We start from the raw sequence: 18833 nt of genomic DNA on the forward strand, positions 1-18833 counted from the left end.
GTTTAGAAGGATGAGACAGGATCTGATTGAGATGTATAAGATTATTAAAGGATTGGACACTCTGGAGGCAGGAAGCAGGTTTCTGTTGATGGGTGAGTGCAGAACAGAGTATACAGTTTAAAAATAAGGGGTAGGCCATTTAGAACAGAGTTGAGGAGAAACTTCTTCATCCAGAGAGTGGTGGATATATGGAATGCTCTGCCCCAGAAGGCTGTGAAGGCCAAGTCTCTGGATACTTTCAAGAAAGAGTTGGATAGAGCTCTTAAGGATAGTGAAATCAAGGGTTATAGGGATAAGGCAGGAACAGGATACTGATTGTGGATGATCCTAATGAATGGTGGTGCAGGCTCAAAGGGCTGAATGGCCTACTACCTATTGTCTATTGTCAAAGCTGTTCAGAGGACAAAGACTACCATAACATCTCTTGGCAAGAAAAATATCTTTTATATTGAACAAATACATATATTGTCGCTCATTTTATTTTTTTTTGAAGCACTGTAACATAAGTCAGTGTTGTCGACTGTTAATTACCAACCAATTAAAAATGAGATTTGGATACCCCACCTTCAGATTAACTTTTAAAAAAACTTTCACCTCAACACTTACTTTATTCAAATGCAAGTTTTTTTAAACATTTGTCGTCAAGATGAAAGCATTAAGTATTTTAAATGTTTTCCTTTGGTTACTAATTAGTAGATTTTAAAATAAATAAATCAAAAATCCTCTTTGTATATCAAAAATCATACTGAGGATATCACCACTAGCTGGCAAGCCTGGTATTTATTCCCCATCTGTAATTGCTGAGGTGGTGGTAGAGTGTATGTTAGGTGTACATATAGCATTTTCTACTAAAATTAAACCCTATGGTCATAACCACACTTGAAGTTAAAAATTTTCTACAGATAACATTGATTTAAGTAATTTTATCTGAAAATATTTCCAGCTCTGCTTTGTGAAAATCCACAGTACATCCCTGCCACTTCTGTAGTTTGGCCAGCTTTTCTCACCTAGGGTTTCTTTTTCTCATCTGAATGGCTACCTGCTAATCAAATGTATGGAGAGAATCTTAAAAATATGCAGGTTGACAGCCAGTCAGAAAATGGAGCAGTTAACGATCTATCAATCTATAAAGGAACATAAGATCAGCACGCTCTTCAGCCCCTCACAAGCCTGTGACCTAACTCCACGTACCTGCCTTTGGCCCATAACAAAACTTATCTTCATCAGACTGAAAGTTAACAACTGATTTAGCATCATGGAAGGAAATTCAAAATGTGTATGACCTTTTCTGTGTAGAAGTGCTCCCTAACATCTCTCCTGAATGTGACATTTTGGGCAAAAAAAAAATGCTCAGAACTGCCAATGCTAGAATTGGTGTCGTTGGGCATGGTTTATACTGGCACCAAAATGGTAACGAGGTAGACTCTACCATGCAATCTCAGCACCATTGCAAGCTAGAAAGAGTATGGTGTTTGAAACATGGCAAATTCTGTGTAATAACACAATAGAGTTAAAGAAGGCAGCCTTGAAATCAATAAAGAATCAATAAAACTTTTTAATTATTTTCACAACTACAGCAGTCATTTTTATAAAAGTGCTTTGATTGTATAATACTTTGAGGTTGCTTGCTGATAGTGATTATAGCACCTCAGCTCACACAAGGCATTAACTTAAATCTGTTGATTCCTTGTGGCAACAACACCTTCTTTTAGAAGCAGCTGAGTAAAAATACGTAAATCCAAGTTCAGTGTTCGTACAACGCCTGGTCTAAAATGTTTACTGTCTTGAAACTGCAAAATATATGACATTATCCATTCATATTTATGTACGTTCATCCCAATTTGTAGATAATCCTTTTTGTGTAAGAGTAATCTGATTCAAAATGGCTGGAATCAAGTCATTAGGAATATACATTACTAAAATAAATTTTAACAAGTTCTGTACAGGTTCTAAATAATGCAATTTTGCAACTTCAACAGTGCAAGAAACAGAGAAGGCAGCTTACACAGAAAATATTTAAACTATTATAATTTCTAACAACACACTTGCTCAAAAGAGCTCAAAGAGGATGCTTTACATGTTGCATAGTTGATAGTTTAAATAAAAGCCTTTATTTTGAAACAGTGGGAATAGTTTAACACCCATCTGCCTTATAAAGAATCAGTACAGAAAACAACATTATTTTTAAACAAGTTAAAATTATTTTTTAAGCAATGAAACAAACAAAAACCTAGTAAAACATAGTTGAGAAACTAGAAATTATAACTGGTGTCTTTCACAAGAAATCCTTCAATATATTTTAAGTGTAGACATGACCAGTAAAATATTAAAGGGATGTTATTAAAAATCTTACGCAGTAAAATCAACAGTCATAAAACAGAAGTAATTTATTAATGTGCAGGTACAACTTAGATAGGGTTTCTCTCTGCACAAAGTTCTATTGACATTCTGATTGCTATATATAGAGTGAACATTAGAGACAATGGCCTTGAATAAAAAAAACTAAAGCTTTGGTTTTGGACATTTCAGCCAAATGAGAAAACCTAAAGTTTGAAGGGAAACAAGAAGGTTGTTTTTGTACCAATTAGATTATATCCAAAGAAATCCATACTTTGTGCTTTCATAGTCATGACTACAGCTTCAAAGTCTGACACCTGGTCACTAGATAACTAGTTAAGCTTAAGAGGCACTTGCAGATTTTAAAATTATATCTCATGTTTTGAAATCTAAAAACATTAATCCAATGCAACAATGCTCTTGGGTAGAAACTTTTATGGAAAAAGACAGTAATTTAATATGCAAAAATCTGAACAGACATTTTAATGAAAAGACAAATCTTGCAATCATAGATTCCAATTCATGGAAAAAGCAATGCTATCCCTTGGGAGTTTTCATATTTGATGCTTAGATTATTGCCTCAGTTTCTTCACTGGAATATATAAAAAAAAGTTAGTGCTTTTTAAATTAAGTAAACCACATTTTGAAGTAAATGTAAATTAAAACCAACAAATGAAAAAAATCCACAAAGAACAACGATTGAGGATGCTGGACACCTGAAACAAAAATGTTACTGGAGAACCTCACCAGGCCTGGCAGCATCTGTAGAGAAAGGACAGTCATTGGTTTGAGTCCAATGATTCTCCACCCACTAGATTCTAAACAATGACTCTGCTTTCTCTTCTCAGATGCTGCCAGGTCCTGCTGAGTTGCTCCAGAAATTTTTGTTTTCCTTTAAGAAATCTATGAAGTTCTGGATAAGTTCAGAAACACATTTTATGATGAGTGAGTCCTGAAATCTTGACAATGGACACAATCCTAAGGTCCCTGACTTAAGTTACCAATTCATAGGCTTTCTGCCAGACAGAAATGCAGATGTTAAATGTAGTCATTCATATTTGGGCAAGATTATGAAGAATGTATGAATAATGAACTATCATTCAGTCCATTTTCAGTCATTGACATCTGAACCCTACTAGAAAATTCTAGATGCCAGAAATGTAGCAAAGCCTAGGTGTTAAGAGAATGAACAAAAAGAGCCTTCTTACTTGATGAGATTAAATTACAAGTTTGAAATAAAAGAAATTCTGAACAAGTTATGTTTTTCTTCTGTCTGCAAATGCTGCAGCAATTTTTCTTCTTCATTTAGAGGGATTACACCATCAAATAGATTCAGAGATGGAAACACCAGAGGCAAGAGGTCAGACTCAAATAAAGTTTAACTTCTTTAAAATATAAAAAGTATAGTATTCGAAAAGGTAGGTCATTGACTCTATGGCAGTCACTAATTAAGGAAAACAATGATACCATTATTCATAAACATCCTTCACATCAGCAAAATGATGTAATCACAACATACCTCACTGAACCTGTATGTCAAGAAATACAGTAAGATGGTGATATTCGTATTTAATCTGATGTTGGTAAATTCAGCTTTGAAATTTCATTCCTCATTGTTGAAACTGACAGGAACAAACTACTGCAGATGCTGGAAACTGTACTGAAAATAACGAATGCTAGAGCTCTCAATGTGTCAGATAGCATCCACGGAGAAAGAGCAAGCTAACATTGAGTCCAGATGACTATTCATCAGAGCTGAAACTCTCTTCATTTAGACTCTAAACATTAGCTTGAAACTGGCAGATTTTTTTCTTTAAAAAAGTTCTGTGATTTACATAAGGTTACATTCTCAAGTGAACTTGAGCAATAGGTTCACTTGAGAATGTAACTTTATAAAGTTCTGAGATTTATGAAAGAACTGAAACCAACATGGTCATTCTTAAAGATGAGACTTAACCAACAATCCAGGTCTTTTTCAACGTATAATTTCAGTTACATCACACTGTAAACTTTTACTATAAAAGCTGTGTCTTATGGTTTTATACTCCACAACCACCTGATGAAAGCTCCGAAAGCTTGTGCTTCCAAATAAACTGTTGGACTATAACCTGGTGTTGTGTGATTTTTAACTTTGTACACAGGCACCTCCAAATCTAGAAACACAATGGCCTGAAGGTGGATAAATCACCTGGACCAGATGGACTATACCCCAGAGTTCTAAGGGAGATAGCTGAAGAGGTAGTGGAGGCATCAGTGGTGATCTTTCAGGAATCACTAGAGGACTGGAAAATCGCTAATGTGACACCCCTGTTTGAAAAGGGAGTAAGGCAAAAGATGGAAAATTACTGACCGATTAGCCTAATCTCAGTCATGGGTAAGATTCTGGAATCCACTATGAAGGATGAGATTTCTGAATACTTGAAAGTGTATGGTAAAATAAGGCAAAGTCAGCTTGGTTTTATCAAGAGGAGTCCATGCCTGACAAATCTGCTAGAATTTGTGGAAGTAACAAGCAGGTTATACCAATGAGAGCCAATGGATGTATCCACCTTCAAGAAGGCCTTTGACAAGGTGCCGCACAGAAGGCTAGTGAGTAAAATAAGGGCCCATGGTGTCAGAGGAAAGGTGCTAGAATGGATAGAAGCTTGGGTGTCTGACAGAAAGCAGAGTGGAGATAAAAGGGTCCTTTCAGGATGGCAGCCGGTGCCAAAAGTGGTGTTCTATAAATCTCAGTGTTGGGACCACAACTTTTCACTTTATACATTAATGATCTAGATGAAATAACAGAATTCTGGCTACTTTTGCGACAACATAAAGACAGATAGAGGGATAGGTAATACTGAGAGGGCAGGGAGGCTGCAGAAGGATTTGGATAGTTGGGAGAATGATCAAAGAAGTGGCAGATGGAAGACAACGTGGGAAAGTGTGAGGTCATGCACCTTTGTAGGAAGAATAGAGGGGCATGGACTATTTTCTAATTGGGGAGAAAATTTAGAAGTCTAAAGTGCAAAGAGACTTGGGAGTTTGAGTCCAGGATTCTCTCAAGGCAAACTTGTAGGTCGAGCCAGTAGTTAGGAAGGCAAATACAATGATGACATTTATTTTGAGGGGACTTGAATATAAAAGCAAGGATGTACTTCTGAGGCTCGACAAGGCCACATCGACTCATAGAAATGTACTGCATGGAAACAGACCCTTCGGTCCAACCTGTCCATGCCAATCAGATATCCTAACCCAATCTAGTCCCATCTGCCAGCACTTGGTCCATATCCCTCCAAACCCTTCCTATTCATATACCCATCCAGATGCCTTTTAAAGGTTGCAATTGTACCAGCCTCCACCACTTCCTCTGGCAGCTCATTTCATACACGTACCACCCTCTGCGTGAAAAAGTTGCCTTTTCGATCTCTTTTATTATCTTTTCTTCTCACCATAAACCTATGCCCTCTAGTTCTGGACACTCCCACCCCCAGGAAACAGACTTTGTCTATTCACCCTATCCATGCCCCTCATGATTTTATAAACCTCTATGAGGTCACCCCTCAGCCTCCGACGCTCCAGGGAAAACAGCCCCAGCCTATTCAACCTCTCCCTATAGCTCAAATTCTCCAACCCTGGCAACATCCTTGTAAATCTTTTCTGAACCTTTTCAAGTTTCACAACATCATTCCCATAGGAAGAGAACAGAATTGCATGCAATATTCCAACAGTGATTGGAGTATTGAGTGCAGTTTTGGGCCCAATATCTCAGGAAGGATGTACTGGCCCCATAGTATGTTCTGAGGACGTTCACAAGAATAGTTGCAGGAATGAAAAACTTAACATATGATGAACATTTGAGGACTTGATGGAATTTTGAAGGATGGGGGGATCTAATTGAAATATACAGGATACAGAATGGCCTGAACAGAGTAGATGTTGGGAAGACGTTTCCATCGGTAGGAGAGACTAGGACCCGAGGGGATAGCCTTGGAGTAAAGGGAAGACCTTTTAGAATGGTGCATCTATGGAATTCGTGCCACAGAAGGCTGCAGAGGCCAGGTCAATGAGTATATTTAAGACTGAGATAGATAGGTTCTTGAGCATCAAGGGGATCACGGGCTATGGGGAGAAAGCAGGAGAATGGGGTTGAGCAACTTATTAGCTATGACTGAATGATAGGGCAGACTCGATGGGCTAAATAGCCTAATTTATGCTCCTTTGTCTTATGCTTATGGTCTTATAGTTCACAGACCAGTGATTGAACCTGCAGCTTGAATCATATACTCACTTATTGTGTTATTGAGTCATCTTAAGGTTGGAATTTTTAACAACGCGAAGAGAGAAATCTTTAACAGCGCTATTTGTATTATACATGATATGGGTTTCTTACATGGTTCTGTACCGAGTGCCACTTCTGGAAATGCAAAATCTTCGTCCAAGGTAGAAAACAGCTATGACAGCCAAAGCCAACACAATACCGCCTGTAAAGCTTCCAATATCAAAATGTGAAACAATGGACAAGGCAGTCGTAGTAATATCAGTACCTGAGAAAGCAACAGAGTAATAGCAATGATAAGAAGGATGTTTAATAGAAACTGGCTGTGCATCGTTTTGAACAAATTGTTTTTTATATGGCTGATCATAAAGCCAAAACTGAAGCAGTGACTCAGATCAATAAATTCAGCTTTCACAACACATCGAGATTGTAAAGAAATGGTATGGTAAGGATTTTTAATTGTTATCATTTGAAAGGGCTCATATTATCTCAAGCCCCTAATTATTGTACAAGGGCAAATATTGGCCCAGATTACAGGTTGTACAGTTCCTATTTCTAGCACTAACAAGCCTATCATGCTCCATAATAGGGAGGGAGGGGTAAAAACGTACACACATTCCCACCTGAAATTGTACCACCGAACATATTGGAGATGGGCAGAAAAAAAAAGACTACCATCAATTCCTGAATCAAATGCTTTGTATGAGAATACATGGGTTGGTACCTGGGATTTCAATGTTGTAGCCATTACAGAGACATGGCTAGAGGAGGAACAGGAATGCAGATTCCAGGATTTAGATGTTTCAGCAAGAACTGAGTGTGTGTACGTGCTTGTGGGGGAGGGGTGGGGCGTTGTTAATCAAGGGTAGTATTATAGCTGCTGACATAACATCTGAGGACTCATCCACTGAGGTAGTTTGGGCCGAGGTTAGAAACAGGAAAGGTGAGGTCTCCCTGTTGTGAGTTTTCTATGGGCCTCCGAATTGTTCCAGCGATGTAGAGGAATCAAAAGCAAAGATGATTCTTGATAGGAGCGAGAGTAACAGGGTAGTTGTTATGGGGGGCTTTAACTTCCCCAATATTGACTGGGAATACTTTAAGTTCAAGTACTTTAGATGGGTCAGTTTTTGTTCAATGTGTGCAGGAGGGTTTTCTGACACAGTATGTAGACAGGTCAACAAGGGGCAATGCCATATTGGATTTGGTACTGGAGAATGAACCCGGCCAGGTGTTTGATTTGGAGGTAGGTAAGCACTTTGGCGATAGTGACCATAATTTGATTATGTTTACAATAGCAATGGGCAGAGATAGGTATATACCACAGGAAAAGAGGTATAACTGGGGAAAGGCAATTATGATGTGATTAGGCAAGATTTAGGATGCATTAGATGGGGAAGGAAACTGCTGGGGATGGACACACTTTAAATGTGGAGCTTATTCAAGGAACAGCTACTGTGGGTCCTTGATAAGTAAATACCTATCAGGCAGGGAGGTAGTTGTCAACAAAGAAAGAGAGTCATGGTTTACTAAAGAACTGGAAGCTCTTGTCCAGAGGAAGGAGGCTTATAGGAGGATGAGGCATAAAGGCTCAGTTAGGGGGCTCGAGAGCTAAGTTAGCCAGAAAAGATCTAAAGAGGGCAAAGAAAAGCCAGGAGGGGACATGAGAAGTTGTTGGCGGATAGGATCAAGGAAAACCCTCAGGCTTTCTATAGGTTTATCAGAATGACCAAAATAAGATTAGGGCCAATTAGTGGAAAGTTGTGTGTGGAATCTGAGGACATAGTAGAAACGCTTAGTGAATACTTTTCATCAGTATTCACATTGGAAAGGTCAATGTTAGTGAGAATACGGAGATACAAGCTACAAGATTAGATGGGATGGAGGATGACAAAGGAGTTTTAGCAATTTTGGAAGATCTTAAAATAGATAAGACCCCTGGGCTAGATGGGATTCTCTGGGAAGCCAGGGAGGAGATGGCAGAGCCTTTGGCTTTGATCGTTGTGTCATCATTGTCAACAGGAGTAGTGCCAGAAGACTGGAGGACAGCAAATGTTGTTCCCTTGTTTAAGAAGGGAAGTCGGAACAATGCTGGTAATTACAGGCCAGTGAGCCTTACTTTGGTTTTGGGCAAGATGTTGGAAAAGCTTATGAGATAGGATTTCTAATCATCTGGAAAGGAATAATTTGATTAGGGATAGTCAACAAGGTTTTGTGAAAGGTAGGTCGTGCCTCACTAACCTTATTGAGTTCTTTGAGAAGATGACAAAACAGGTGGATGAAGGTAAAGCAGTTGGTGTGGTGTATGTGGACTTCAGTAAGGCATTTGATAAGGTTCCACATGGTAAGCTATTGCACAAAATACAGAATTTCTGGATCGAAGGTGAGTTAGTGGTTTGGATCAGAAATTGGCTAGCTGAAAGATGATAAAGGATGGTGACTGATGGGAAATATTCATCCTGGAATTCAGTTACCGCAAAGATCTGTTTTGGGGCCACTGCTGTTTGTCATTTTTATAAATGATCTGCGGTGGATGTAGAAGGATGGGTTAGTAAATTTGCAGATGACACTTATGTAGGCAGAGCTGTGGATAGTGCCGAAGGATGTTGTGGGTTACAGAGGGACATAGATAAGATGCAGAGCTGGGCTGAGAAGTGGCAAATGGAGTTTAATGTGGAAAAGTATGAGGTAGTTTACTTCGGAAGTAACAGGAATGCAGAGTACTGGGCTAATGGTTAAAATTCTTGGCAGTGTAGATGAACTGAGAGATCTCGGTGTCTAGGTGCATAAATTCATGAAAGTTGCTACCCAGGTTGATAGGGTTCTGAAGGCGGCATATGGGGAATTGGTGTTTATTGGGAAGGGGATTGAGTTTTGGAAACACGAGGTCATGCTTCAGCTGTACAAGACATTGGTAAGGCTGCACCTGGTGTATTGTGTGCAGTTCGGGTCACCACATTATAGGAAGTATCTGTAAGCTTTGAAAATGGTTCAGAGGAGATTTACCAGGATGGTGCCTGGTACAAGGAAAGGCGGAGGGAACTGAGGCTGTTTTTGTTGGAGAAGGAGAAGGTTGAGAGGTGACTTAAATCGAGATGTATAAGATAATCAGAGGGTTAGAAAGGGTGGACAGCGAGTCACTTTTCCTCAGATGGTGAAGCTAACATGATGGAGCAAAGCTTTAAATTGAGGGGTGATAGATTTAGGACAGATAGCAGGGGTAGTTTCTTTACTCAGAGCAGTAGGGCCATGGAACGGCCTGCCTACAAAAGTAGAATAGTGCTGGAAAAGCACAGAGGGTCAGGCAGCATTCGAGGAACAGGAAAATCGATGTTTCGGGCAAAAGCCCTTCATCAGTTTCCTGCTCCTCTGATGCTGCCTGACCTTCTGTGCTTTTCCAGCACCACACTAATCTAGACTGATCTCCAGCATCTGCAGTCCTCACTTTTGTCTGCCTGCAAGAGTAGTAGACTTGCCGACGTTAAGGGCATTTAAATGGGCATTGGACATACATATGGATAATAATGGAATGGTGTAGGTTATATGGGCATCCAATTAATTTCACAGGTCGGCGCAACATTGAGGGTCAAAGGGCCTGTACTGCGCTGTAACATTCTATGTCTATGTTCTAAATAACTGAACCAATGAAGTCCACATTTCAAGGCTGGTTTGTTAAGGAAAACAAGGCAGTAAGGAGACTGCCACTGGGCTTCAGCCAACAATAAACTTTTTCTGAATGAGAGACTGGATCATTCTTCTCAAACCTCCATTTGAAACAAGTCAGATCCATGCTGCTATCACTCCCACCCTTTCCCTGGACTCCAATCTTTCTACCCATGTCCATTCTCTTCCCACGTTGGCCTCTAATAACATAGGACCAATCTTCTTTCAATCATCTCATGCAGAATGTTCTTACTTGTCTGTTTGACAGAAACGAAAATGGTGCCCCATTCACACTGCCCTTGCACCGCCACTTCACTGAGCACTGCAAAATGCCTGGATCAAGATCTATATTTATCACTATCTCAATTCAACCTTGTTACTTCATCTGCTGTCACATACACATCCACACAGCAGGTTTAAAAATTAAGTTTTTCACTTTCACTCCACTCTTTATTCAACAATTCCCTCGCAATATTTCAGCTGTTAACAAAACAATATCCAAGGAATCATTTCTTACAAACCGAACAAAATACTCAAAATGGCAAAAAAATCCAAAATTTTATCATAATCAATTTTGTCTAATTAGAGTGTAGCTCCAAACTTTCCTCTTTAATCCTCTTTAAAGATACATACTTGTACTATTAGCAGAAGCTGCTGTGGTAGTAGTTTCCGTGCTACTCCAAGATTTGGTGGTTGCTGTTCTAGTGATTGGAAACACAGTTGTTACAGCGATTTCTGTTTTGCTGGTTGTTTGTGTAGGAGCTGTATAGTTTGGAGATTCAGTGTATAGATGCACAGTTGTGTTAGAAGTAGCTGCCAGCAAAAAAAAAATCAAAGGGTCATTATTGGATGTTGCAAAGATATCCTTTATGCATTACAGAAAATACACATTAATACAATACAGATTAAAAACTGACCCAAAGCCAAAATATTAAATACTGCAAAGTAATTGTGCCTGGAAAACTGGAAAAGTAACCCATTTAAAGACTGCTTAGTGGTTACAAAATATCCTTATTGGATTTGAACCTCATTGACAACAGATTTCTGCTGAAGTACAAGTCAGATTTCTGGCAGTTTAGAAATGGATAGTAATTGTTGCCTTTTTTCCATTTAATGAACTATCAATTGTTATTTGTTTCTATTGTTTCCCCAGATAAAGTGGGAGAATGAAAGAGAAGAAGAAGGAAAAATAAAGCAGTGAGCAAAACTGAATTTTTTTAATGAAATGAAGAATAATAGAATCCTGACATTGTGGAAACAGGCCCTCTGGCCCAACATGTCCACATCAACCCTCCGAAGAGTAACCCACCCAGACTCATCCCCCTACCCTTTATTTACGCACAACCAACACTGCCCTGAACACTATGGGCAATTTAGCATGGCCTATTCACCTAAACTGCACATCGCTGGATTGTGGGAGGAAACTGGAGCATCCGGAGGAAACCCACACAGACATAGGGAGAATGTGTAAACTCCACACACACAGAAATAGTGAAAACGCTTAAAAAATTATATAATTAAATATTGCTCTGCGAGTTATTTTATGACATAGTTGTGAGCTGCTAGCTGTAGATAAAATCACAAGAACACAAAACTACTAGTTAAAGAATACAAGAGACCATTTGTTGTAGGAACTAACTTATCTGCAAGATAGTGAAGGAATGATAATGATAATGCTCACAGCTAAACAAAGAGGTTGTTTATTTGGCTTATCCTGATAAGCCAAATAGTTCATCTTAGCAAATCCTGGGGGTAGGGACCTATCCAGTCTTTCCCCCTGTCTCGAACATCCTTTTTTTCTCTGTCTGCATCTCTATGTCTGAAGGGACAGTTTATAAAATTAGTTTTTACTAGTACATTCATATGCAGATGGTTCATTACTATTTACCACATCTACAGTCTATCTGCAATAAATAGTAATTTTTATGTACAGAAACCTGGTCCATGCTGTCATCCAGGACTAAAATACAGGCAAACTGGGAAATTCTCAAAAATCTTTAACTTTATGATAACTCTGTGAATAGTGAGCAAAAGTGAGCACTGCAGATGGGAGAGATTAGAGTTGGGAGTGTGGTGCTGGAAAAGCACAGCAGGTCAGGCAGCATCCAAGGAGAAGGAAAATCGATGCTTCGGGCAAAAGCCCTTCATCAGGAATCTTCCAGTGCACTACTCCAGTGAGGCGTAACAATTTTGTTCCAAATACTACATAAATTTCAGAAAAGATCCATTAATTTTGTCTGTTTTCCATTTATTCCTATTTGCTGCTGCTTTCCTATGTTTGTGCACTCTTCTTCATGTCCCACTTTGCGGTTCATCTAAATAGCTGCCTTGCATTGCTACCATATCCTTTTGCTTTGTAAGCTCAAAATTTCCCATCTCTCAAATCCTTCCTACCTATAATTAATTTAAAATCCTCACTATAGCATTAGTTCTTTGATTTGCCAATACAAAAGATCTAGCACAGTTCAAATGAACAGTCCCACCAGAACAGCTGCTTTTGACCACAGGGGATAGATTTAAGGTAAGAGAGGGAAAGTTTAAAGGAGGTGTGCAAGGCAAGTTTTTTTTTTTACAGTGGTAAGTGCCTGGAAAGTACCTGGGAAGTGGGCAGACAGCAATGTTTAAGACACATTTAGACAGATAGATGAACAGGCAGGGAACAGAGGGATATAGACCATGTGCTTGCAGATGGGATCGGTTTGGCGCAGACATGTTGGACGGAAAACCCTGTTCCTGTGCTGTACTGTTCTATGTTCTTGTGCTAGAGTTAGAGAACTCAAACCCATTCCTTCCATACCAAACAGTATCTATCCCTGCTAATAATGTCTTACCAGCTTTTCAAATTATAAAATAGAAAAGCCCTCAGCATCTGCCATGTGGAAGAGCAAGGTCCTGCGTCACAGGATTGCTTGCATTTGCTTAACCCAAGCAGAGAGGGAGGATCTGTAAACCTGACTGTCTACCTTTCTACTGTTGTGCCTCATTTTGTGATGGTGACATGAAGGCAAAATTGATTGGTGATTCGCCCAGCATTGGCAGGATGATGCCATTAAAATGGTCTTAATTGCCCACTTAAGGTTCTCCACTAATGGCAGAATAGGAGTTGGGCCTTCTGGCCCAGACATAATTCTAATGTAACTGGAGAGGTGACAGAGTTGAAGTATGGTAAGAAATGCCCTTTGCACCTTCATGTTTGTCATCAGGGAGTGCAGAAAATTCTACTCATGAACGGCAATAGAAACAGACTGATGCTAAATACTAACATGGCTTTCAGTAACAGGTAGTTTGCCAGTGGTCAGTTGAGGAGGGAGATTGTTAGAGGTTGTGTTTGCCAATGTCAATTGTGTATTGATGGCCAGTTCCACAAAAGTTAAGGGGGAGTGGGCTGGGAAGGAAAAAACGAGAACATCTAGTCAGGATCAAGGAACAACTGTAGGACTCATAAGGTAAAGCAGTCATTTCTTTAAGGGAATTCCCTTCCCCAGATGCTGGCGCATTGGCAAGACCAAATACAGCAAAGGGTGACAAAACAGACAATAAGGACAACAAATAGTAACTATGAAAATAAACTTAAAAAGGGTAGGAAAATGAGCACCAAAAGTTTTTACATTACATACGGAAAGAGAGAGTAGTCAGGAGCAATGTGGATCTTTAGAAAGCTAATAACAGTGATGTAGTCAATGGAAATAGGGAAATGGTGGACATGTTGAATAATTACAGCACATCAGCATTTACAGTAAGGAACTGATTTTTCTGACAATTGACAATGGTTTCATGGTCATCATCAGTTTCTTAATTCCAGATTTTTTTTTGTTGAATTCAAATTCCACTATCTGCTGTGATGGGATTCGAACCTGGATCCTCAGAACATTAACTGGGGCTCTGGATTAACGGTCTAGTGACAGATGAGGAAAATTTGCTTCCCCTTCTGGGATAGTCTAGGATAAGAGGGCACAATAAATGCTGACCAGCCTGTGTGCCCACGTCCAGTGAGTGAATTAAAAAAAAAGAGATGGATGTTGAGATTGGGTCAGTAAATATATTCACAGTTCAGATAAGCAGAATTTTAAATCAACAAATCAAGAATTATGAGGAACAGGCAAGTGTAGTTGAGAATTATTAAATCAATCATTGAATAGCAGGGCAGATTAAATGGACCGAATGGTCTGGTTCTGCCTTAACTTCTTATGGTCTTAAGAGATCAGTATGCCAGATATCCTCAGGAAACTAATATTGCACTAGGGGCAAATACACCTAAAATTAATAACAAGAATAAAAAAAACAATGGCACTTAGTTCCTCAAACATAACATGTGATTTTGTGAAGAAAATGCAAAGAAATCATCAACGACATATCTTCCACCCATATATAAAACTGACCTTCTTGATTTCATATTGGCCCCTCCTTTTTCCTTAATTTCATTTGTAAAACCGACCTTTCCCCAATTTAGAATGCATACTTCTGGTGCACCCTTGACTTTTTCCATAAACATTGAAAGAAAGAGTAGGAGTAGACCAGTTAGTCTTTCAAGCATACTTTGCCATTCAACATGGTCATAGCTGACCCTCGATGTGATCAGATTCCCACTCTCTCTCTTTGAAACCTTTGGCCTCCAGAAATCTATTTCTTTCTTAAAACTATTAGGTGGCTTAGCCCCAAGCATTCTGCCTTTCCAAATACTCTCCATTCAGAAGCCTCAAGTGAACTGAGCTCCCCAATCCCTTCAGGCCATGTGTTCCAGAGCTTAATGGCAAATGTGCAAATTGCATTTTGGGATAGAAAATCAGGGCAGGACTTGAGGATCTAAAATCTGAATACAGGCTGAGGTAATCAGATGTTGTCAAGAACAACCACTTAACTAACTAGCTTTTACTAACTTAGGTGGCAATAAAATGGCTTCTCGATGCAAATAATATGACAAATGGCTTCTAGGCTGCAAATTGACAATTCTGCTAAAAGCTTCATTAAGTGGCCTTAACGCTGCATAACTGACTAACTACAGTCTGCCTCAACAAAGATTAGCAGACAATGCTTCCCTTATATCATGGAAATAACTAAACTAGATAAGACACTACTGGCCATCCTGACTGACCTTCAAGTGCAGTTGCAAAGACTCAGTTCATAAGATAAGGGTGACTTGAGTGTTGGAAAACAAAAGTTGGTTTCCAGGAAATATCATTGGGCTGAGCTGCTGTCAATAAAACTATTAACGAAAAAAGATGGTGACATCTTGCAAAATGTCCAGATTACAGGGGAGGAAGTGCTGGATGTCTTGAAAAGGTTAAAGGTGGATAAATCCCCAGGACCTGATCAGGTGTACCAGAAAACTCTGTGGGAAGCTCGAGAAGTGATTGTTGAGATATTTGTATAATTGATAGTCACAGATGAGGTGCCAGAAGACTGGAGGTTGGCAAACGTGGTGGTGCCACTGTTTAAGGAGGGCGGTAAAGACAAGCCAGGGAAATATAGACCGGTGAGCCTGACCTCAGTGGTGGGCAAGTTGTTGGAGGGAATCCTGAGGGACAGGATGTACATGTATTTGGAAAGGCAAGGAATGATTAGGGATAGTCAACAAGGCTTTATGCGTGGGAAATCATGTCTCACAAACTTGATTGAGTTTTTTGAAGTAACAAAGAAGATTGAGGGCAGAGCAGAAGATGTGATCTATATGGACTTCAGTAAGGCGTTCAACAAGGTTCTCCATGAGAGACTGATTAGCAAGGTTAGATCTCACAGAATACAGGGAGAACTAGCCATTTGGATACAGAACTGGCTCAAAGGTAGAAGACAGAGGGTGGTGGTGGAGGGTTGTTTTTCAGACTGGAGGCCTGTGACCAGTGGAGTGCCACAAGGATCGGTGCTGGGCCCTCTACGTTTTGTCATTTACATAAACGATTTGGATGCGGGCATAAGAGGCACAGTTAGTAAGTTTACAAATGACACCAAAATTGGAGGTGTAGTGGACATCGAAGAGGGTTACCTCAGATTACAACAGGATCTGGACCAGATGGGCCAATGGGCTGAGAAGTGGCAGATGGAGTTTAATTCAGATAAGTGCGAGGTGCTGTATTTTGGGAAAGCAAATCTTAGCAGGACTTATACATTTAATGGTAAGGTCCTAGGGAGAGTTGCTGAACAAAGAGACCTTGGAGTACAGGTTCACAGCTCCTTGAAAGTGGAGTCGCAGGTAGATAGGATAGTGAAGAAGGTGTTTGGTATGCTTTCCTTTATTGGTCAGAGTATTGAGTACAGGAATTGGGAGGTCATGTTGCAGCTGTACAGGAGATTGGTTAGGCCACTGTTGGAATATTGCATGTAAGTCTGGTCTCCTTCCTATCGGAAAGATGTTGTGAAACTTGAAAGGGTTCACAAAAGATTTACAACGATGTTGCCAGGGTTGGAGGATCGGAGCTACAGGGAGAGGCTGAACAGGCTGGGGCTGTTTTCCCTGGAGCATCGGAGGCTGAGGGGTGACCTTATAGAAGTTTACAAAATCATGAGGGGCATGGATAGGATAAATAGACAAAGTCTTTTCCCTGGGGTTGGGGAGTCCAGAATGAGAGGGCATAGGTTTAGGGCGAGGGGGGAAAAGACATAAAAGAGAGCGAAGAGGCAACTTTTTCACACAGAGGATTGTACGTGTATGGAATGAGCTGCCAGAGGATGTGGTGGAGGCTGGTACAATTGCAACATTTAAGAGGCATTTGGATGGATATATGATTAGGAAAGGGTTTGGAGGGATATGGGCCGGGTACTGGCAGGTGGGACTAGTTTGGGTTGGGATATCTGGTCGGCATGGACGGGTTGGACCGAAGGGTCTGTTTCCATGCTGTACATCTTTATGACTCTAATTGATTGGTAATTGTCTGAATGTACTGTACGATTATGGCCTGTAACTTTCTTTAAGAAAAGTATAAAAATATTTGTTTTAAGCCATGAGTGCAGCTCCTGTGAGGAGCATGGAGGTTAAACACTTTCGTGTTTTTGGACGATCTGTGCCCAGCCATATGAAAAATAATGTGGAGTCTTAAACGACCAGACCGATCGAGAGTGTTTATTGACTGATTGCTGAACCGAGAGACACAGCCGGGGGGGTTGCTGTGATGCGGATTCGGTACAGACAGATTGTGAACAGTGGTGTAAGAGCCTTGCGTCCCCCACTATTGAGTGTTGAGGAATCAGCCGACCACACGTGGGGGATTTTCTGCGTTTGGATTTCCTCGCATTCAAGTCGAGGTTGACTTGACCCTTCGATGTCTATTGTCTCAGTCCTGGTAAGAATTCTCTTAAAAAAAAAAGAGCAGGGTCGGGGACTCCTACTAACAGGTCGAGGACCTGTGGATCTGAAACAGAGTCGGGGACTCTTTTTTAAAAAAAAAGGGGGTCGGGGACCCAGATTCGGTCAGATTGTTATTGTCTAAATTGATTCCCAAATTGTTCTGTGAAAGACGAAATAAGGAAGTATCGCGATACACTATAATCAGACTAAAGAGGGTTTTGGAAAGTTGAGAAGGGTTTGCAGAAGTCATTAATTTTGTTGTGTGTTGACGGGTTGTTAAACAGTGAAGGTCTTAAGTCAGGATTATGAAAGGTAGGTTGTTTAAGATAGGCAATAATATAGATAAGATGGAAGATCCATCTTCTTCATTGGTGGAACTATGTGAGAAGTATCCGGAAAAGTCTGAAAGCCTGCAAAAGCCTTCTGGTGCCTTAAATAAGACATTGGGTGAAGAGCAGTGGCCATTGGGTGGCCCTAAAAAGTATTCAGTTGGCTAAATCAGCCCAACAATTGGTTTGACAACGAAGCCTGAGCTCTAAAACGACAGAATTGATTGGACTGTGGTGACAATTCTGTTGTGAAAGCCACAAAGAATCGGTTTTGCACTCATGGCAGGATATTGCCACCAAACTGGGAAATGAATTAACTAATGATTGTACCATGAAATCTATTGAGGTCCTCAAAAATGAGTGTGCTTAAGTTAAACATCACAGAAACAAAAAGAACTGTGCAGTTCGATGGTTGGCCTTGGTTTGGGTGTGGGAGACAATGAAAATTCAGATTTAGATAATTGATGTTCCTCTACCGCCTCCCCACCCCCACTTAATCCACAAGCAAATCTTAATGCACCCCCGGTTATTCCAGTCCCTGCCGGATCGACAAGTCAAGTGCCCCCTGTCCTAACCCCTTCCCCACAGACTGTTCAACCTCCTGCTTATCAAACTGTTGTTCCACCTAATTCTCAAATTCCCATTGTTCTGTTGCACCGATCGCTATATTTCTCCCGCCTGGATTTACCCCCACTAATGCCGCTTCTTCTCATATTCGTCCGATTACTGTTAGTTCAGCAACTGCAGCTTATCCTCAGACATATACTGCTGCCGTAGCCACGCCTACTCCTCCGCCCCACCCAAGTTTACTGTCTCTGTAGCTTGGAACACTCACAGTCAACAAAAATCAAAATCTCGCCAATCTTACCGTGCCATGCCACAATGATCAGAAACCCCGCTGAGTTCCTCTTCTGAGGACTCAGGAGGTAAAATACCCGGTCCAAACATACCGCTTTAAGAGAACTGTCGA

General features: G+C 40.3%; 1 protein-coding gene across 1 annotated transcript in view; it reads right to left on the bottom strand.

The window, feature by feature from the left end:
- Positions 1-1537: 1537 nt before the first annotated feature.
- The window catches only part of tmem123 (transmembrane protein 123), a 29305-nt gene continuing 12009 nt past the window's right edge, over positions 1538-18833 (bottom strand). Inside the window, exons 2-4 of the mRNA XM_043691127.2 lie at positions 10889-11068; positions 6710-6863; positions 1538-2929 (exon numbers count right to left, since the gene is read on the bottom strand). Coding sequence (XP_043547062.1) covers positions 2905-2929; positions 6710-6863; positions 10889-11068 — 359 coding nt within the window. The 3' untranslated portion in view covers positions 1538-2904. The remainder of the gene's footprint in view (positions 2930-6709; positions 6864-10888; positions 11069-18833) is intronic.

This window comes from Chiloscyllium plagiosum, unplaced genomic scaffold (genome assembly GCF_037043375.1).
Source record: "Chiloscyllium plagiosum isolate Xiang-an unplaced genomic scaffold, Cpla_swu_hap1 HiC_scaffold_6, whole genome shotgun sequence".
In the NCBI taxonomy this organism is placed as follows: domain Eukaryota; kingdom Metazoa; phylum Chordata; class Chondrichthyes; order Orectolobiformes; family Hemiscylliidae; genus Chiloscyllium; species Chiloscyllium plagiosum.